The sequence below is a fragment of the Eulemur rufifrons genome, chromosome 12, assembly GCF_041146395.1.
Source record: "Eulemur rufifrons isolate Redbay chromosome 12, OSU_ERuf_1, whole genome shotgun sequence".
Lineage (NCBI taxonomy): Eukaryota > Metazoa > Chordata > Mammalia > Primates > Lemuridae > Eulemur > Eulemur rufifrons.
Window position 1 is genome coordinate 25,572,011 of NC_090994.1, and position 23,422 is coordinate 25,595,432.

At 38.1% G+C, this 23,422-nt stretch overlaps 1 protein-coding gene across 2 annotated transcripts in view; it reads right to left on the reverse strand.

The window, feature by feature from the left end:
• KAT6A (lysine acetyltransferase 6A) overlaps positions 1 to 23,422 on the reverse strand; it is a 117,132-nt gene that overhangs the window by 23,777 nt on the left and 69,933 nt on the right. For both annotated transcript variants that reach the window (XM_069485007.1, XM_069485008.1), the window contains 4 exons: positions 21,695 to 21,830; positions 20,043 to 20,362; positions 17,388 to 17,506; positions 1,142 to 1,257 (listed from right to left, as the gene is read on the reverse strand). In XM_069485007.1, the coding sequence (XP_069341108.1) occupies positions 1,142 to 1,257; positions 17,388 to 17,506; positions 20,043 to 20,362; positions 21,695 to 21,830 (691 nt within the window). The remainder of the gene's footprint in view (positions 1 to 1,141; positions 1,258 to 17,387; positions 17,507 to 20,042; positions 20,363 to 21,694; positions 21,831 to 23,422) is intronic.

The window sequence follows — 23,422 nt, forward strand, 5'->3', positions numbered from 1 at the left end:
CTACAGACTTGGAAACCAGATAAGCAGTTATTACATTGTATGGAAGTAAGAAAAATAAAAAGACACTGAGTTTTACAGGATGGCCCTTCTGATAACTATGCTGGCTTACTCTCAGCTTCTTGGAAATAACCCACGTTAAAGCACTCTACTTCTTGTAGAGCACTAAACAAATGCTGTCATAATTAATTTTGCTAATGTTTTAGACAGGCAATGTTACTCGATAGGTAAAAAGTTACATGATGAGAATACTTTGACGATGTGTTTAACCCACAAAGCACCGTAATTTATTACTCCTTACAACACCCCGCCAGATGGAAAACTGAGGCATAAGTAGTTTACAGGTTAGAGAGCATTAATACAACTGTTGTACTTCAAATAAACCAATGTTTAATTTTTGATCACATTTTATCTCTTTTAATTTCAACCCTAAAGAAAAAAATATAATAAGTGACATTGAACACTTATCAGTTTCTAAGTGATCTACATGTTTTAACTCATTTAATGTTCATAATAACCCTATGAAGCAGGCACTATTAGTATCCCCATTTTACAGATGAGGAAACTCAGGCACAGAGTAGTTGGGTAACTTCTAACGTTACACAGTTTATAAATTTCGGAGCTGAGTCACGAAACCAAATTGGCTCCACCAAGCATGCTGCCTTATCCCAAAAAGCTGGTGAGCGATCAATTTTTATATCTGGAAACCCAAACTATTTAATTATAGTTTTATACCATTTGTGCAATTATTCCTGGGAAAACAAACCATTCACTAAGTTTGTTAAATTATAAAAACTCAGATCAAAGGCTACTCAAGTAAAACGTTATTTTAACATATATATATGGTTCTTTTGCTTAAAAAAAATTATTAGTGTAAGGAGTGAAGACATTCCCCTTTTATTCTGAATATGTGTCAGGTTTCTAATCTTAACAGCTTTCGGACAGGTTACAGAAGAGAAAATCTAAACTCAACTGGGATTAAGTGGCTGCCAAAGCATATTGCTATTATGGACATTTAAAAGCCCCCAGTTTTCTCAAATGTAAATGTAAAACAATAAACTGAAGTAAACATCTTCAAGATCCTTCTTGTTCAAGGGTTCTAAGAATCTAAAAAACAGAAGGTAAAGGGTCTCTCAAAACATACCTTGAGTATTCTTGAGGATACGGGGAGGAGTACCAGGTGTGAATTTCATACTTCCCAAATTCTATGACAGAAGGACAACGGACTTGTGGGTCAGGGGGACCAGTCACTCCAACTTTCTGTGCAGTCAAGAAATACATTGAAAAGTTAGCTAAATTAGATACACTGAGATAACAAGAGGATCTGAATCTAAACGTCATCTTGAGTCTCAGGATTCCACAGAACAACAACAACAAAAAAGCCAAGAACAAGCTAACAAGTTTATTTGAAATAGCTGTATTATTCTTTAAACAGAGGACCAAATAAAGAATAAAAATGTTATTAAATCCCTTAGAACCAAATGCAGTTGGTACCATCGCACTTTCTATATATAATAATGCTGAAAACATTTTCCTCAACTAAACTCACTCAATGACTTACTTATTAAATAGAAACTGCTGGCATTTGGTGATATAATTTTTTTAAAAGTATGTCTTGGGGGAAACACTGCCAAAGTCATACATATACCACCTCAGCTGGCAACAAAGGAGATGACCTACTGAACATGTAAACACATATAGAAAAGGATGATTTTATGGTTTAGGGGAATAGATGTTCAAGAACAGTATGAAAAGAATAAGACAAAACAAATATCAAGAGAGTCTTCATTTCACATTATACCTAAAATTCCCTTTATTAGTAGTTCTGCACAGATTTGACCAAAGGATACTTTGTTATACATAGATTACCCCTTTTTTCTACCTTCTGTTTATAATGAAAACAATCTCTATGCCCTTTATCCCTGCAAACATCTGAACAACTATACTGAAAAAAAAGAATAAGGTTTTAAAGCTTTTATGACTTGTTTGATTTCTATACCAGCAATTCAAACATAAGCCATTGCTAAAGACAACAAAGACTGGGTTTTAAGACCTTAAATTCAAGGGCAATTTGTTTTGCTCTGTACCTAATCTAGCAACAGATTCATATATAAATGTGTGTGTGTGTGTGTGTGTGTGTGCATCACAGAAGCTCCATGAATATTAACTGACAAAACTAGAATTTAGCTTAATCAAATACAAGTATTAATAACTCTTCATCAAAAGAACCACCAAAATTATCCTTCAAATTTATGCTTTAGAGACCACTAAGAGATTATTAAAAGTTCCCTGTTGGAGCCTACAGACACACACACACATAACACACGTATCTTCTAACAAAACTAAAATGATCAGAGATTTTTATTCGCTGGTTTTATATAAATTCATTTATAAGAAAGAAGTCTCTTCACTACAACGCATTTCAAAACTCTTCCTGGTCTTTCCACTGTTCTTTTATAAAAGGCCAAGGGATTTATCTCAGGTTTCATACTGGAATACAGCCAAGTGAAACCTGAAGCTCTTCCTTGGATGCCTCAAAACAAAAGACAAACATCTATTAATTGGATAAATTGTGTTGTAACACCAAGTCCTGGGGCTCCTCCAAAAAAAAAAAAAAAAAGTGAAGAAATATACAAAGCAGGGTTAAAATAAGATTTTTTTCATTTCTCAAAACCAAAACAGAACTTTGTAAAAAGATTTTTAAAAAGCTGTTCTTTAAACTACATGCCAGAACCACGTATTCTAGCTCATAAAGTGTATCTTTTCATCTATCATCGCAGCTCAAAATAAGAATGGCAATATAGAAAAATTTCAGAATAATCAAACATCACAGATCAAATCTAACTTTCCACGGCAAGAACCAAATAGGAAGCCCAAAAGTTGAAGACATGCACCTGCTGTGGCACTGCCTGTTCTTTGTGAGGTTTCCCATCAGCTGCCCGCCGCTCTTCCAGGCGGATGCCTGAAGTGAAAGTAGATATCCAGTTCCAGTACAACTGTTTGCACATCACCGCAACTAAGAGAGTCTGTACGGAACTGGACTCGCAGCAGGTTCCCCTCTGCCCGCTCCACCCAACCTTGGCAGGCTCCCGCACATGCGCTCATCCAGCCCGCCACCGCTCCCAACTCCCTGGAGCAAGCCTCCGGAGTGAGGGTGCTCCTGCGTACGAGATTTAGAAGTTACAAAGGCTCTTGTGCCACACAGGGAGGAAGCAACAGCTGCATCTACACCACTCACTAACCCAGTCCTGGCCAGAATCAAATGTTAATATCTCAATTACAAGGTCACATTTTCTAGGTCATTTTAAAATTTTTGCCTAAATTCCTTTTTCATTAAACATGTGACTTTCCAAAGCAGCAGATATCCAATATAATCAAGGGCATAAAAATATAGTTTTTAAACATTTAACTCAAGTTCTGCAATTTCATATCCCCATTCTCATTTGAATATATCCAATTCTTTATAAGATGACATATATTCCAGGTCACAATTGGTCTTTTAATCTAAGATAACTAAGAGGGACCACTAAACGTACTAGTAACTGGGCAAAACCAAAAGAAAACTCTGTAAATATGCCTACTAGAAACAAAACTCTTAGCTTACATTAAAGGATTTATCGAATTACAATTTCTAATATAAAAAATGCCACTCCTGCCTCAACTCTGGATCTGGTACAAACGCCAAAATTCTGTAAATAATTTACCAATTTATGTAACTACAGCCCTGCTCCTTTTCCCTATGTGTCCATTAGATAGCTCCCCTCCACCTTCCCCACCAGGGAATGACATTCTGAGGTGACAGGAGAGGGTGGACGGCCCCTCTATTATCAGTACGAGACTGTGAAATGTGGGGAGAAGAGTTGTCTTTCTGGTTATTTGCCTATTTTCCCACGGAACACTAGAGTGAGCAATTCCATTCATTTGGGATTGAAAGTCACATGATGAAAGAGCTATGTAAGAATGAGTTTACATGCCCCAAGATGGAGAGAGCATGAACTGAAGGAATAAAGACAATTGGGTTTGTGGAGCAACAATGGTGCCACACCCTGAGCTTTATACTCTTGTCTCAATCCATTCCTTAAAGTAGAAAACAACATGCCCACTTTACAGATGGAAAAAACAAGGCCCAAAGAGGTGAAGAGGCAAAAACACCAGGGTAGGAATAGTAAGAGTGAAGCATAAAGACAGAAAAGAACAAAATGAGTAAAGTATAAATAGCCCTCAATTAATTTCTCCCTAAATTCTAAAAGTTTGTAAGTTTTTTTACACTGGAATTTAGTTTTCCAAAGAAATGATTCTACAAGTCCACAAACTCTTATCCCAAACCCTTGGACTGGAGTAGAATGTGCTTTGAATTCTGAATTTTTCTGATTTTAGAGAAGTATTATTATAGTACATAACAAGTGTATTAAATCAACAGCCCCAGCAGAATTTGGAGCAGCACTCCAGAATCAGGCACATTAATATATCTTTAGCAAAACATGAGTATGCACACTAAATGGGATAAGTAAAGAATTATTAATAGTCTCAAGTTAGTTCAGATCATGCTTTGCCAACAATTCAGTTGAGGTAAAGTGGGATCTTACTGCAAAATGAGTTATAAAAAAATCCTTTTCATTCCACAACGAAAATATACAGATGGCCCACAGGCACATGAAAAGAAGTTCAACATCATTAATCACTGTGGAAATGCGAATCAAACCACAATGAGATACTAGTTCATACCCATTAAGATGGTTGTTATTTAAAAAACAAAACAAAACACCAAAAAATATCAAGTGTTCATGAGGATGTGGAGAAACTGTAACCCTTGTCCTACTGCTGGTGGGAATGTAAAATGGTACAGGTGCTGTGGAAAACAGTATGGTAGTTCTTCAAAAAATTAAACAGAATTACATGATCTAGCAAGTCCACTTCTAGGAACACACCCCAAAGAACTGAAAGCAGGTACCAGAACAGATATTCATACACCAACGCCCATAGCAGCATTATTCACAACAGCCAAAAGGTGGAAACAATGCAAGTGTCCCTTGATGGCTGAATGGATAAACAAAATGTGGTATATATTTTTCAGCCTTAAGAAAGGCCATTTTGACACATACTATATTATGGATGAACCCAGGGACATTATGCTAAGTGAAATAAGCCAGACACAAAAGGACAAATATTGTATAATTCCACTTATATGAGATCCCTAGAATAGTCAAATTAATAAAGACACGAAATAAAATGGTGGTTGCTAGGGGCTGGGAGGATGGGTAGTTACTGCTTAATGGGCACCGAGTTTCAGTTTTGCAAGATGAAAAAGTTCTGGAGACAGGCGGTGGTGATGGTTGCACAACAATACGAATATATTTAATGCCAGTGAACTGTGCATTTAAAAATGGTTAAAATGGTAAATGTTATGGTATATATATCTATCACCATAATTTAGTTTTAAGTTTTCAGGACTCTGGATTTCAGAGTTGTGCACAGAGAACTGTGGCCTGTATGAAGAGCGCTGACAGCTAAGCCAAAAAGCTCACAGGATAAACGACTTCCTCCCGCTCTCTCCTCCTGATCCTTCTGTTCTACAACCAGGTATTTCCTTTTCCATCTCATTGCTGGTACTTTTACCACTAGATATTGATAAAATCTAGAATTCTGTCCTCCACCCTCTTTTTATCTTTTCCCTCCAGAGGAACTGTAATCCAGTGGTCCCACCAGCCGTTCACTCTGCTCACGCCCTCCTTTCTCTCCGGATGGCTTAGACTCTGAAGTCTTTCAGCGTAACTCCATCTTTGCATACATCCTTAACTTCCTTCCTTCTCTCCTGACTCAACAACAAAATCCCAACTCTCATTAAATTCAATTCTCCACATAATCCAAGTCATCACCCTCACATTTGAACATGGTTGGAGAAAAACACAGAATCGTGCCAACTAGCCTCTAATTATACTTCATAACCACGAACGGGCCCTACTCTACTCACTCTCCCGTTCTCCTAAAAGATAATTTCATACTTTCTCCTGTCTCCTCAAGCCTCCAATACCTCTTACTCCATCTGCGCTTTCAGCCAATGCCTTTGCTTCCTACTCAACTAAAAAACTAGAAGCAATCAAAAGAGAACTTCCATAGCTTTCCTTAACCACATCGGTACATGCCTAGCCTTTGTGCCATACACCCTACCTTTCCCTGCTGCTGTGGTAAACTAACTGTGCTCCTGGTCTAAGGCCAAGGTCTCCACCTTTGTGCTGATGACATCCTCTCCTGCCTACTCAAAGACATCATTCCAACAGTTTCCCCTCTTTTTTGTATCAACAAGTTTCCCTCTACTAGGTCATTCCCATCGGCATATAAATTATTCCTTCCATAAAAGGTATATATTTATATTTTTGGAGACAAAGTCTTGCTCTGTTACCCCAGGTAGAGTGCAGTGACATCATCATAGCTCACTGCAACCTCAAACTCCTGGGCTCAAGTAATCTTCCTGCCTCAGCCTCCCGAGTAGCTGGGACTACAGGCATGTGCCACCACACCCGCCTAATTTTTCTATTTTTAGTCAAGACAGGGTCTTGCTCTTGCTCAGGCTGGTCTCGAACTCCTGAGCTCAAGCGATCCTCCCGCCTCAGCCTCCCAGAGTGCTAGGATTACAGGCGTGAGTCACTGCGCCCGGCCAAAAAAAAAAAAATGTATATCTTTTTTTGCCCTCACATCTCTATCCAACTACTATCTCTTTCTCTGTTCCCATTCATTGTAAAATACCTCAAAACAGTGGCCAGAGAGTACTACTATAATCAATTCTCTTCCTCTATTCTTTCTTTTCTTTTCTTTTTGAGACAGGGTCTCGCTCTGTTGCCTGGGCTAGAGTGCCGTGGCATCAAGCCTAGCTCACAGCAGCCTCAAACTCCTGGGCTCAAGCAACTGCCTCAGCCTCCCGAGTAGCTGAGACTATAGGTGTGAACCACCATGTCCAGCTAATTTTTTTTTTTTTTTTCTATTTTTAGTAGAGATGGGGTCTCACTCTTGCTCAGGCTGGTCTCGAACTCCTGACCTCAGGTGATCCTCCGTCTCTGACTCCCAGGGTGCTAGGATTACAGGTGTGAGCCACCGTGCCCAGCCCTTCTAGTATTTCTTGAACCCCCTCCAAATATCTTTTCACCCTACCCTGCCCCCAAGATTACCTCCATGTTGCTAAATCGGACCATTAATTTTCAGCCTTCATTTTACCTGACCTATTTGCAGAATTTTACAGCTGATCCTTACTTCCTTCTTGAAACATATTCTTCACTTGGCTTCTAAGGAACCACAATCTCCATGGTTTTTCTCCTTCATTGGCCATTCCTTCTCAGTTTCTCTAATCTCTAAACATTGGATTACCTCAGGACTCCTCAGCGTTCTCTTCTCCTTCGGTGATCACACCTAGTCTCATTCTTTTAAATATTCCCTACTTGCTGATGAGTCCTAAATTTAAATTTTTAGTTTAGACCTGTTCTTTGAACTCTAGAGATATATATCCTACTGTCTACTTGATATCCCCTCTCTTGAATTGTCTTCTAAGCATCTCAAGTTTAACTCATCCAAAATCAAACTCCTGATCTTCTTTTCCCTAAACATCCTCTTCCTGTATGCTCCCTCATCTCAGTAAATGGCAACTGCATCCTTCAACTGTGTTCTGGCATCATCTTTGACCCCTTGCTTTCACAACCATCCAAACCATCAGCATATCCTAAAGCTCTACCTTCAGACATGGTCAGAGTTCCAATTCTGCCACGATCACTAGCATCCAAACCACCGTGTCTCTTACTTAGATAATTTTAAGTCTCCTCGAGTTTTTCCTCCTTCTGTACTGCCCCCTCAATCTAAACGGAAGCCAAAGCAATCCTGTTAAAACCTAACTTCATCACGTCACTCTTCTGCTCAAAACCCTCCAAGGGTTCCTATTTCATTCAGAGTAAAAGTCAGTCCTGACAATGGCCCAGAAGACCCTGCGAAATCTGGCTTCCCATTACGTTTCTGACCTTGTTAACTACTGCTTCCCCATACTTACTCAGCTCTAACCACGCTGGTCTCCTCGTGTTTCCTTGATCATGCCAAGCACAAATCCTGACTCAGGGCCTCTGCATTTCCTGCTCCTCTGCCTGGAATGCTCTTCCTGATAGCTACATGGTTCATCTCCTCAGGTTTCTGTTAAATGTCAGAGAGAGAGCCCCCAACCCACCAATTCAACACTGCACACATCCATCCTCTCCCTCTGAATTCTCTCTTCCACCTCTGACTTTTTTCTGTGACACTACCACACGGTACACCACCTACTTCACTCCATTCCACCATAAGCTCAACTGTAAGCTCCCAAGAGGAAGGATTCCTTAACAAATCTGTTTTTTTCACTGCTCTGTCTCAGGTGCTTAGAACATAGTAACCAGAACTCAGTAATATTTATTACTAGATGAATGTTATCTATGAGAACAACTATGGTTATTATCTATGTGGTTTCAACTATCATCTGTGTGCTGGTAATATGGCAAATCTACCCAAAGCCCTCCTGTATATCTCTATCTACAACCAGTCTGCCAAAGTTCTCCAATTTAGATTTCACACAATCCCACAGCTTATGCAAGCACGGTCTCCCTCTCCATCCAAATAAGCTCTTCTTCTTATATTCCTACATTTAGTATCACCACCTACTCAAAACAGAACACAAGAAAACCTACTTGGTTCTACCGTCTCCCTCAGTCCCAACTCAACACTAGACGTTTTCCATTCTATCTTGAATTTTTCTCAGAAAGATTATCTGTGAGATTATCTCTGCCTACTACCTGTCTCCCTTGCCTTCATTTAGGCCCCAGTCACGTCTCATTCTGACTGCTATAATCATCTGACTGGTAGATAAATGTCCTTGTTCAGGTTTTCTGAGTTTCTGAAGTGCAAACAGATGTCACCCAATTTTTTAAAATTCTTTAGTAGTTCTTCAAGGGCTATTTACCTACAAGATAAAGCACAAACTCTTTGACATGAAACACAGGATCTTCATTATCTAGTACCTTTCCAATCTCATCTCTCACTTGAATTCCAGCCAAACAAACTACATGTAGCTCCAAGAGTTCAATAAGCTTTCTCACACGGAACCTGTCCTATTGGAAATAACTTCTTTGTCTTACCCAATAGTAAACTCTTACTCATCCCTTCAAGACCCTGGTCAAATGGCACCTCCTCTAGGAAGACTTCCCTAACATCCCTAGTCAGATGCCTTCCTATTCATTCTTATAGGATCTTCTGCATATCTCTATGGTAACATTATACCATAAATTAGCAGTTAAGAGTTAAGGCTGTGGAGTCATATTATGTAAGTTCAAATACTGACTCTGGTATTTAACAACTGTATAACTCTAGGTAAAATAATCCTTCTAAAGTTTCAATGTCTTCATCTGCAAAATGGGGGCAAGTAGTTAAAAACAGGGTTGAATCAACTGCAACAAATTGGTATATAATGCTGAATACAATACTTGGCACGTAGTAGAAAGGTACCTATTACTAAGCACATGATTTTAATTATTTGTTTATACAGGAGGTACATTCCAAGACCCCCAGTGAATGCCAGAAACTACAGATAGTATCAAATCTTATATAGGTTGAGCATCCCCAATCTGCAAATCCAAAATCTGAAACTTTTTGAACATGAACATGATGCTCATTGTAGCACTGATTTCAGATTTAGGATGCTCAACCAGTAAATATATAATGCAACTATCCTAGGACCCCCAAAAAATTTGACACATCTCTTGGTTCCAAGCATTCCAGATAAGGACCTGTATTTACTATGTTGTTTCCTATACATACATACTTATTTATAAATTAGGCACAGTAAGAGATTAATAATAAAATAGAACAATTATAATAATATACTATAATAAAAGTTATGTGAAGGTGGTCTCTGTTTCTCAAAATATCTTACTGTACTGTACTCATCCTTCTTGTGGTGATGATGTGAGATAACATTCAGACCATGGGTAACCAAAACCACAGAAAGTGAAACCTCAGATAAGAGGGGTACTACTATAAATACAGAAGACAGTGTGATTACTGGCCCATCAGGTCAACAAATATTTGAGGACCTACTATGTGCAGTCACAATGTGGAAAAGACATACAGAACACAATACCTGCCCAAAAAGGCAGTGCTTGCTTTCTATGGCACCATGTTAATGGAAACATGTGCACATCAGAATTGTGTCCTCATTTCTGAGGCAACAGATCTGATCTCAGTTCTGACATGCATGGGTTTCAGTTAACATTGCATCATGCAAATTGAGGACGCCTATAGTTTACTTTGAGATAAAATAAGTGAAACACTTGTTGGGCAATGGTAAGAAATAAATTGAATTACCAGTATAGAGCTGAATTTTGGAGGGTTTTCAAAGTTAGCATGAGGATATTAGTTGTGGCATGACAGGATTTCAACATACCCACACGACATTTTTTGTTGTTGCTGAAGTGATTTCTCCTTGATACTGGTGAAGTTATTAATAGGAATGGGGAATGGGGGCTATTTAGTGTGTTAAGGCAGTGGTCCCCAACCTTTTTGGCACCAGGGACCAGTTTCATGGAAGATAATTTTTTCACGGGGTGGGGTGAGGGGGAAGGCAGAGCTCAGGCAGTGATGCGAGCCAGGGAAGTGGCTGTAAATACAGATGCAGCTTCCCTCACTTGCCTGCCCACTGCTCACCCCGTTGTGTGGCCCGGTTCCTAAGTTTCACGGAAGACAATTTTCCATGGATGGGCGTGGGGGAAGGAGAGTGGAGCTCAGGTGGTGATGCACAGCTTGCTCCCTAACAGGCCAGGGAGCAGGGATTGGGGACCGCAGTGTTAAGGCATTTACCCATTAATTATTCACATAAGTCACATATTAAAGGCCGCTTAGATGTACTTTGAGTTCGTTCATTTGACAATTTAGCCCAAATTTATAGTACTTATTAAGATAGCAGTTAAGAGTCTAGATACTAGAAATAGCCAGCACGGTTCAAATCCTATTAATATCTCTGCCGTGGAACCTTGGTTGAGCTATTAATAGTTAGTTCCTAGCTTTGTTGAAGGGATTAAATGAGTTGATACTTGCAAAGCGCTTAAAGCACTACATCATTCATGTAGTAAGCACTGGATAAATGTGAGCTTCTGCTTGCTCTCTTAGTGGCAGGTTCTAGGAAGACACAGGTAAATAAAAAAATGTGTCTTTGCCTCCAGCTGGAGATATTTACAGTAGTACTACCTTATCTGAGGTTTTGCTTTCCATGGTTTCAGTTGCCTGTGGTCAGCTTCGGTACAAATGTTACCATCTTACATCATCACAAGAAGCGGGGGTACGTACAGTACAATAAGATACTCTGAGAGAGACAAAGACCACATTCACATAATTTTTATTATATTATTATAATTGTTCTATCTTATTATTGTTGTTAATCTCTTACTGTGCCTAATTTATAAATTAAACTTTATCACAGGTATGTATGTACAGGAAAAAACATAGCATAGTGTATACAGGATTCACTACTATCCATGATTTCAGGCATCCACTGGGGGTCTTAGAATGTATCCCTAGTGAATGAAGGAGGAAGACAGTAAAGCAGTCATTTCTTCCTTAAAGCTGATACTCTAACTGGTAAGCCCTAATCCTCTCACTTTACCTAAATCTGATCATTCTTGAGCCCTGCTTCTTTTGTGACTACTTTGTGATCACACAAATTCTTGCCACAGCAAACCATGAACATCTGTGAACATGTGGAAGAGTCTATATATCATCGAACACATTCATGAAGGATGCTTACTGGGTGCTCTGCGCCACTGTTTGCTGTTTATCTTCCTAGGCACCTCTACCTGTTTGCACCTAGTACATGCCTAATGATTTTGCTGCATCCGTAACATTTTTTCATAGCGTAATGCCGGATGTAACCATGATTAAGGGCACAGAATTTGAAGTCACATAGGCCGAAGTGTTAATTCCAGCTCTGCTATTACTAGTTATATAACTTAGGGGAAGTCACTCAACTAGAAGTATCAATTTCCTCCTATGTAAAATGGGGATAATAATCCCTACCTCATATGGTTAATAAAGTTGTCGAACCTAGTTTACTCTATTTTAATTTAATAACTAACTCTTTATGCAAGGCAGCAAAATATTTTAATAGCCCACACAGATTTCAAAAATGCTCTGTAACTTTTTTAGAACCACACAAAACCAAAGGAATCCTTCAAAATCAGAAAGCATTAAAATTAGCATAAAAATATAATGTTCTCCTTGGTGAAATTTTAAGTAAAAATCATCCTATATATTTCAGGAAGGCTGTTTATGTTGCAATGGAATGAGTTGAATATAAATGCTTCTTTCTGCTGATAGATCTTTCAGGAAAAATCATTTCCTTCAAGCTTATACAATCACAGTTGAAATAAAATTCTAGAACAAAAACCTATACTATTAATTTTTTCATGCTTCCACTTTTCAGAGGCAGCTCTTTTTTATGGAAGTGCACATTGTATAGCCCATGACAGAACACAGTACTGGGCGAACTATATCCCTACTTCACCTACTGCCTGCAATAATTTTAAAAATAAAAATCAATGGCTGACCTTTTTTGAAAAAAATCTTGGTAAACATTTCAATAATTCTTGACTTAATGTTCTACATAAAGTTTAACTAGTCAAAATAATCACTATGAGCAAATACTGGATTTGCTTTTTTGCGTTAAGTTTCCTTCTAGACTGTAAAGTCTGAGGGAATAGAAACCATGTCTTCCTGATAGCCCCTACACTAGCACAGTTTAGAACACTGTAGGCACTCAATAAATGATGTGCTGCTGGTTGGATGGATTCCAACATTAACTCTTTATCATCTGGCTTTTGTTGGTACTGCTGTAAGACTATCAAAGACACTGTAATAAAATCTTCTTACAAAATTTTTGAAACTCAGGTTGAAGCACTTTTACTAAGTCATATCTATGCTATCAAAAATGACTTTCTGTATTATCTTTATAAATCCTTTTATTATTCAAAACATCCTCTTATCTAATCAACATTAACTTTCCCAATTGGCTTCAAATCACTTCATTAAGTCAGAGAACATGTGGAAGTCATCTTTGATAATCTCTTGTTCCCTCAAACTTCACATCAAATCTATCATCAAGTTTTGAATCAGCAGAAATATATATTCTTTAAAATATATTCTAAATCCAACCACTTCCTTTTCATTTCCACTATCACCTCTCTAGGCCAACCTACCATCTACTTTCATCCCGATCACCGGAAAAGGCCTATGAAGTGGTCCCCCTGCTTCCAATCCTGCTTAATTCCAATCCATTCTTCATGCAATGGCCAAAAACCCCAGTATTTAATAAAACTCTGATCTTGCTATTTCCTTGCTAAAAACCATTCAATGGCTTCCCATTCCAATTATGATAAAACCCCAAATCCCGAATTCTGGCTTCAGTCTCTCTCTCCAGCATCACATCTTGTGAAACTTTTTATTCATTGTATTCTATTTACGCTGAACTTTAGTTCCTCAAATTTATCAGCTTCTTTCATGTCTCAAGATGTTTACACAGGCAGTCTACTTGCATTTTGAATATTCTTCTCTCTAGCTCTACTCCCTTGCTGGCTTTGGACTTAGCTTTTAGAACGCTGTATAAATTGTTACTTCTTCAAAGAAGTCTTCCCTTCTCACACTCCCTCTAATCTCAACCCTCAGCAATGTACATCAGGAGGCTCCTGTTATAATCTCTCACTGCATTCTTATTTTCTTCCTCCTGTTAGTTTGTAATTACTTTTATGGCTGTTTAATGTCTCACTCATGAGACCAAAATCTTCATGAAGGCAGAGTCTATGTTTTTTTTGTTTACCCTGTAGCTCTAGTAACAAGCATATGAATACGAAATGAATAAACCCCATGGAGAAATATCACCACCAACAGAATTTTAGTGCATTGCCAATGAAAATAACCATGAATTAGACTTCTAATATCTATTTATTTCTTTGATGCCAGATACATATGGGGACAATCACAAGTTTAATAACATGCTGGAAGAAACACACAATTAGCCAGATTATTGTCAATATGAATTTACACTGTCTCCACTGAGCCTCAGCAGAGCTCACCACCCCTCTTTTAACTCTCTCTGGTCATCTCTCTCTCCATATTCCTCTCATTCCAACTACTGCCCCACTTCTCCTAGCAGCAAATTTCATTCAAATACCAATTCATTAAACAAATATTTACCTAGCTTTTACTATATTCCAAGTACTCAGTATACAGCAGTGACCAAAAAGAAAGTCCCTGCTCTCTAGGTGCTTACATTCTAGAAGCAAATATTTAAATTCAAAAGGTGGTAAGTGCCATGTAGAAAAAGCAGGCAGGTAAGCTATCTTCTTAACAGTCTGGGAGGCAGGGAAGCCTCTCTGACCAGAGGGCACACTGAGCAGCATCGACTCTAGGGCAGGGCAACCCAGAGGCACGGCAAGTGCAGGCTCCAGGCAGGTGCACCGGGTGTGTCTGAGGAAGAGGTGACCGCAGCTGGCGCAGAGTGATAAGGGCAAGAGTGGAATGAGAGCAGACAAATAGGAGCTGACACAAGACCACACTGAGCCTTGGAGCGGAGAATAAAGGCTCTGAGTTTTTAAAAGTTCTCAGCAAGACTGAAAGACAGGAGATTTTCTCTGCAAAAGAGTGATATGATCCAACTTAAGTTTGAAAATAATTACTCTGGCCCCTGGGTAGAGATCAGAGTGGGGAGCAAAAGTAGAAGCAAGGAGAGTAGTCAGGAGACTATCATAATAGCCCAAGCCAGAGATGACCATAGCTTGGAAGCAGTTAAGAACTAGACATATTCTGAATACATTCGAACCATTAGGATTTGCTGATGGACTGACTGTGGAATACGACAGAGAGAGAGAAAATAAGGATGACACCTGTTCGGGCCTTCTAAGGAAGTATAACAATAGAACTAGCGTTTACTTCCATTCTCCACTAAAAGGAGCCAGGGATCTATGGCTAGAACAAGAGCCTAGAACATCTGGCTGTGGCCAGAAGTAAATAAAATGATGAAAGGACACAGGAGCCAGAAAGGACACAGGAGCCAGCTTAAAGAAGCTTCCTCCTGCCCAAATTTGGATCAATTTAACCATCAAAATAAATACTAAAAGCAATTGATTATAACCCATAAAATAAGAATCTATGAGTCTAAATGAAAAAAAAAAGTGGGAAGAAGAAATAGTTCTTTCTCAGAATATCAATCAATAAATCAAAAAAGAAATGGTAAAATTAGAAAATCATGTTTGGTGATCAAAAAAGTAACTATTTCAAGCAAGAATCCTCTCTGGATGTTAAATCTAGTCGGTGAAAGTTTGATGAGAAACAGGGCATTTACATATTTACCTCAAAGTATGTCCTCACAAGATACTTAATTATAGGTAGAAAATAACAATTTTTACAAAGAAGAAACATGACAGAACATCATCTTAAGCAAGTAATCAAAGTTAGCATCACCTGTAAAGAGACAAATAGATACTACATGCCTTCTGGTATGATGTACTGAGGAGGACACATTACCCCTGTGGTATTTTCTAATCAGGATGAAAAATAAAACACGCTCAAAGTGAAGGACATTCTACGGAATAAAAACTGTCATGGTCATGAAAGATAAAGACCAAGGAACCATTCCTTTTTTTATTTCTTAAGACAGGGTCTTCCTCTGTTGCCCACGCTAGAGTGCAGAGGTGGGATCATGGCCCACTGCAACTCCTGGGCTCAAGTGATCTTCCTGCCTCAACCTCCCAAGCAGCTTGGACTAAAGGTGCATGCCACCATGACAACTAAATTTTAATTTTTTTTTTTTGGTAGAGACAGGGTTTCACTCTTGCTCAGACTCATCTTGAACTGCGATCCTCCTGCGATAACCCCAAAGTACTGGAATTACAGGTGTGAGCCACCACGCCCAGCCTGAGGAACTGTTCAGGTTAGGAGGAAACTAAAGAGACATGACAACTAAATTAGACAATAGTACTTTATGTGCTAAACTCCTGATCTGATGATTAGATCATGGTCATGTATGAGAACATCCTTGTTTTAGGAAATACACATAAATAAATTAGGAGTAAAGGGATATTAGCATTATGTCTTCAACTTACTTGGGAAAAAACCAGTTCTTCCAGTCAGGAAGAACATAACTATGCCCCCTTGGAGTTCTCAATGAACTTCATGTAGATTTCTACTATAGTACCTATAATACTTTATTTTAGTTATTAGTAGGAAAGGAAACAGGCCTTGGGAGATTAAGCAACTTGCCCAAAGTAGAAGTTAGTAACTGACACACCAAGACTTGAACCCAGGTCTATCTGACTAAAAGCCAATACTTTATTAAATCATAATTCGGTAGAAGGCTGAGTAAATTCTTGCTAAGTATTTATATATATATTTTTTATTTTCAAAACTGTCTTAAACAGACATAAACAGTCTATTCACCAATCGGTATCTTAAATCCAGAGAGTTTTACCTACACAACTGGAATCCCCGGCATTAGCCTTATAAATTCTTTCTTTCAGGATAAGAGATTGAGAACTCAACTTGGCTTACATGGTAAACTGGTTGGTTGCAAAGAGCGTTTATGATCTAGTCCCTACAGACTTTTCTAACCTCATCTCCTGCCATTCTCTACACCCTGTGTTCTTTATCCTAAGCCATTTTAATTCCCACAATTAAGCGTGCTTCCCCCAATTCAAGTCTGCTCCATCTTCACTCTGCTCCTCTGGGTGATACAGGACCCTATCCCATCAGCCTGATAAATCTCCACATGTCCTTTAAGACCCCTCAATGAATCCTGTGACGTCCCCAGGCAGAGTTGGATGCTTGCTTCCCTATTCTTCCAAAACACAATGTATTTTATAATTGAACTTTTCACATTAATAATATTATTTATTTACACGTCTCTTCTAAACTACATTTAAGGGAAAGAACTCTGTCATTCGTGTTGGCATCTCTGGCATCTGGCACTTACGCAGATTCTTTGTCTATACATTTATATCTTGCCATGTGTCACAAAGGATCAAGGCAGAAGTGTTTAACAAGTATGTCTTCAATTAATGAATGGGTGCTTCATCACTCTTGAGAAGCTTGGTTTTTGTTTGTTTTTTGGTCAAATACCAAACTTCTTCACAAAATAATACTGGTAATCAATGCAATGTGTTTATCTGCAAAACCAAAGCAGTTATCTTGGGTTTGAAAAGAATATCGTAACCAGCAGAACTGTATACACACAAACCACAAATATTCTAGATTAAACAGACAAATTGCTGCTTTACCTACAATGTCATCCTCTGTTTCTCATCCAGAAATAAGTTGCTTGATTGCCCAACCCGAATATCCAACTTTACCTGCAGTGCTTGTTCTTGGATATCACGAAATAATTCCATATCTTTCTCAGTCATGATTTCCTGGCTCCCAAAGAGCCGTTCCTCACTTTCTTGTTTGCCATCCCAGCCATCCTGATTGTCTGCATATAAAGAAAAGGCTCACTCACATGTTATCTGTACTATCCTCTGTTAATATATGAACTAGAAAAAATTTCAGAAGTCTTTATTTCCACTAAAAGACCTTAATATTATTTATAAACAGAGAAGAAGATAGCACTAAATTGACTCCTAGATGGATACTATTCAATAAAGAATATTTACATATTATATCTGCCTTATAGTAAAAATCCTGAACTGTCTTAAAGCTTCCTAAAAATATCACATAACTAAATATAAACTTCATTAAAAGAAATTATATTTTAATACACACAAAGGCAGAACAGGAAAAGGGCCTAAAGGGTATGAATTTACTTTGAAATAGTATGAATATGACACTTTTAGTATGAGTTTAAACACATCAAGGTTCAAAAAGATAATCTTTGAAATAGCTACCTTAACTTACGTTAGGAAGTCCTAACTCCCACCACATTCTGGGTGCCCTTTTATTTATTTTTACTTTCTTGAGACAAGATCTCCCTCTGTTGCCCAAGCTGGAATGCAATGGTGCAATCATAGCTCACTGCAGCCTCAAACTCCTGGGCTCAAGTGATCTTCCTATCTCAGGCTCCCAAGCAGCTAGGACTACAGGTGTGTGCCAACACACCCGGCTAATTTTTTTTAATTTTGGCAGAGACAGGAGTCTCATTATCTTGCCCAGGCTGGTCTTGAACTCCTGAGCTCGAGCAATCCTCCTGCCTCTGTCTCCCAAAGTGCTAGGATTACAGGCGTGAGCCACTGCACGTACCTGGGTGCCCTTTTAAGACACAAACTCCACAAACCTGAGGATCACAGATGATAATCCTCTGGTTAAGTATGAAAAATTAATGACAATTATCTACTAAATGATGGATCTTCCTCAACTGGGAAAAAAAACTAGTGAAGGGAATATTTGAAAATTATGTAGATCATTATTCTTTGTATTTGAGGACGACAATGCTGTGGCCTCATTTCCTCTTTGCATGAGTATGGATAAAAAGACCAGTCAGTGACAGTTCTTTTCAAATCAACTGCACATACAGGCTATTATTCATTTAATACCAAAAAAAAAAGGACAAGGACTCACTGGTAACAACATTCCCAAACTGAAAAAAAAAAAAGTACAATCTCAAGGTAGTAAGTGACTTTAATGCCCCCTAGTGCATGATGGATGCAGGCACAGATGTACAGCGTTTGACAGCACTGCATCACAAGATGCAAAACTGTTCCTTAAACTGTACAGAAGATGACAGAGCTTAGAAACCAATGCCTAAAGCTCAATATTGGTTCTCTTCTCCATATACTTTATACTTTGCTCTATTTCTATTTCTAAAAGTTTCTAGTAGATTCTTCTAATAAACCACTGCAAATGGTTAATTCAAATATGTCTTTCATTAGGATTTGCTTTGAGATTCTTTCCAAGTCCAATCTAAATGGATTGCATATTTTCTTAGAATGTTTCTTAGATAAACACTCTCAGACTGGAGTTTATCTACAGTCTACATGGCTGATAAAGACATGAAAAGTCTTAAACGCTTAAAGAGTAATTAGCTGGCTGCCACCCTGCTGAAAAGCCAATTGATAGAGCATGAACAGGGAATCCGACAACGAGGAGGACTTTCTCTCCTGTAACGGAGCACTCAGCAACTTGTGTCAGCAGGAACGTGAAGGAGCAGTGAACACACTCATTCGCCACTGGCATACTCGGGAGGAAATCAAAGTTAAGAAATTCTTTTGCAGTAGATGAGACACTATAACTTTGGCCCTTGTGATCCAAAGAGTTCCTTTTCCTTCTGCTTTCCCCAGAGCCCTTTCTGCTTCCTTCACAGGGTTAGTTTTCCTAAACTCAAGGGTCAGCAACAAGACTATTTTAAGCTTTAATTATCTGGAAGCCAATCAAATTCTTCTCTTCTGACTTGAATTATCTGCGACACTATTAAGTCCTCTCCACAGATGTTTTCTACTTTGCAAACCAGGGAACTTAGGGTGACACATAAGCAAACAGTCTGGGGCTGTGGTTCTCTCTCTCTCTTTTTAAGTATAATCCATGAAAACTTAAAACTATATCTGCCAAGATTTGAAGTAGAAAAATCAATGACCTTATCACATTTGCATGTATTTTGGTCTTTATGTTTAGAACAGCAGCATTTTACTCACCTCTACTCTTTCCAATTTCCTTCTGGGAATAAAACAAGTATCATGATACTCATCACACGATTTACTTAACAATTTATGAAATGTAAAATTATCCTTGATTCAAGGTTACACCTCAAATTTCTGTAGGTATATTCTTTGTGGTTCTACCAAAAATGCAGCTTCCTTTTGCCCAAGAGCTCCCACTGATCCACTCTGCAACTTCATCTCCAGCCTCTAAATTCCTGACAGAGTTATCATGTTAGCATCACCTAAATATGTATTTTTAATGTTTTTATATTTCATAACCAATTTTTATAATCAAATATAAATCTAGTCTAGATTAGTGTTATTCCAAATAATACACTTATGGAATACTTTGTTTCCAAATTTGTTTCAAATTTTTACCTGTGGGCCAATCTGAAGTGCTTGATTTTCTGTTGCCCTTTTTCCTGATTCTGTATTGCTCAGAGTAGTCCACCACTTCCCCTCGAGCTTTCCGCCCATCGGGGGAAGGGGTGAAGAATTTGGTAAGGCCATCAATGAGCCCTTTGGTTTTCTTGTTGAATTTCAGTGGGACACTGCCATCTCTGCAGAAGTCCAAGCCATCTATTCGCTCTAAATATCCTTCTTCTGACGATGATGATGCTGATTGGCTGGAGAGCGTGATTTTACGTTTGCGACCCCTTCCAGGGCCAGTTCGAACTTTGCTGAAGGGACTTTTTGATCTGAAGAATTAAACAGGGAAAAAAGGTAACTATTAAAAAGAAATCTTTATAAGGTTATGTTAATATATAACATACAATTAGTAAACAGCCTACAGATTCACAAAAAAAAAATCTATATTGTTAAGAATGTTCTGTAAACTATAATAGTACTATATGAATGAGAAGTAATATTGTTATTAGATACATCTATTTCCGGGAAGCCTAGTTATTTATAGTGAAAAGAACACTAAGCCAAGAGTCAGAAGATGAGCTCAAGTCATAATTCTACCACTTACTAGCTGTACATCTTGGACAAATCACATTTTCTCTAAACATCAGCATTTTCATCTATAAAATGAGAGCTGGACCAGAGAACAACTAAGGTCCTTCAAGGTATAAAGCTGTAACACTGTGATCTCTGTACCAACTCAGGGTCATACTTTTACCTCTAAACACAAGGATGGGTTACTCTCTGAAAGCCAGGACTCAAAAGGTCATTTTATAGGAAAATTACAGCTTGATTTAACATTGAAAATACAGACTACAACACTACTTCTATATATTTCAGGCTGCTAATTGCCCATTCATTTCAGTTATATAACCTACAACATAGACTTAAGTATAAAAAAGGTGGGTAAAATTTTTGAGAGTAAAGAGGTTGAAAAGCTTGAAGATATTTTACCCATCATCAAAGGTGAATTACTATAAAGATATTCAAAAAAAGACAGAATTAGCTACTGAATCTTGCCCTACCTCCTCCAGACATAGCCCAGTTTCCTAGTCCATAATTTCTGATTTCTGCGAATTATTTTACATCAAGAGAACACAAAAATGGGACTTAGCCATCACCTCACGAGGAAGAACCTCCCCAGTGGTTTGTATACCTAATAGATACAAATATCTCAGAATAGATCAGGAGAGGAACCTCTGAAATGCTATGGTAACATAAATTTTTTTCCCTGTTTTTAATCTAAGAGAAGCGATATAATGGTTAGGAGTCAGACTTTGGTGCCAGACTACCTAGATTTTAAACCCAGTTTAAAACTTACTATATAAACTAGTGCAATTTAATCTCTCTATGCCTTAGTTTCCTCCTTTGAAAAACAGAAGTAACAACAGTACCTACACTTCACTGGATGGTTGGGAGAATTAAACAATTTAGTACATGTAAAGAACTTAGAACAGTGCCTGGCACTTTATTAAGGGCTTACTAAGTGTTAGCCCTTATTATTATAGGAAAGTGCCAGTTACAACAACGGAAAATATTTTTTTCATAAAGAAAACAAGTGAACCCTACTCTGTAGAGAAGACCCTATCCTTTTCTCCCCTCACCTTGCCAAAAGTACAACTTACACCGTGTTTTGTTTCTTTAACCTGTTTTTTGGACGTCCTATTGGATTAGCATAACGCCGTTTTATCTGTGCTGCCTTCTTTTGTAGAAGTTTTCGTCCTTTTTTCCTAGGTCGACATATTTGACATATCCACATGCCTATAAAAAAAAAAATTCCACATAAAAGTATGATAGACATAAACACACCGAAAGATTTCAGATAGCCTAAGTCAGGATCTTAACCTCTTTCAGATAAAGAACTGTCATTTGAAAACCTGATAAAAAGCCTCCCTCCCCATAAACGTGAAAACACATACACACAAAATTCTACAGATAATTGGAAGGGATTCATTCACATCCACCCTGAAGCCCGCGCATGGATTAAGTCCACCGATCCTCAGTTAGAAAACCCTGATCTACACCCAACACAGATGCTGGTGTATAACTACCATCCTCAAAAAAAAAAAAAAAAAAAAAAGCCAGGTTTCCACAGAGAAATAGTTGATTCCAGGTCAGGGAAGAGAAAACACAGGATAACCTGAAACATCTTGTAGTGGCAGAAAATAAAGAAGTGCTCAAAAAATGATTAAAGGCACGTCAAAAGGACACAGGTCTTGAAGGAGTTCCCAATACCCAAATCTAGCACAATTTGGGCAAAAAAAATAATCACAGCAATGGATTATAAATTATAGAATACCCACAGTGATATAGGTTATTGAATGAATAAACAGGAGAAAGGGCTAGCTCTTCCTCATAGCAGAATTCCAATTAATAAATGTACAAAGGATAATGAAAGTATACAAACTATGCAAAAATCATAGTTAATAATTGGTGCAGGCAAGAATCATTAACAGATGCTAAAGTTAGTGGCCAAGGGGGAAAAAGAGTAACTTTAAGGTGGCTGTCAGGTTTCTTAACTATAATCAAGAGATCAAAGTTAACATTACTAGTGATGAGACACAACACTGTTATATACCTGTTATGATGCCCTAAGAAGAGGGCACAACATCACTTCTGTGGTATTCTTGCCAAAATTCTTACTGTCAATCTAATTATGAGAAAGCCAGCAAACATACCCAAACTGAGGGGCTTTCTACAAAATAACTAACAGGCACTCTTCTAAAGTGTTACGGTCAGGAAAGACAAAGTCTGAGGAATTATAACAGACTGGAGAAGACTAAGGAAATATGACAGCTAAATGTAATGTGAGATTTCGGACTGGATCCTGGACCCGAAATTCAAATAAGGTCTATAGTTAGTTAATCATATCCTATCAACATGAATTTCCTGGTTTCAGTAATGGTACAATGGTTTTGTAAGATGACACCATTAGGGAAGCAGGGTGAAAGGACATAAGGAGAGTTCTCTGCACTATTTTTGCCATTTTTCTGTAAGTCTGAAATAATTTCAAAATACAATGTTTCCTGCTGTAAGCTGCCACAAAGTCTCTTTTGTAGAAGTTCCATACACAGGAAAGCAATGCTAAGAAAGTCTTTCTTATCTTGAAGGATTCTCAGAAGGCCTCTTGTCCGGACTTGAAATAAATGGAAAAAGTAGGGAAAGGTGGTTATTTATTCTTCTAATACATATAAATTTAAGACTTTTCAAAAGGTAATAATCAATAAATGGCATAAGAGTAATTCAAGTAAGATCCTGAAGTGGATAACTCGGCTAAAACCTGTGGTTGAATCCTTTTCCATCAACAGGAAAACTTTCTCCAAAGAGACATTATCAAATATCCTATAGGCATT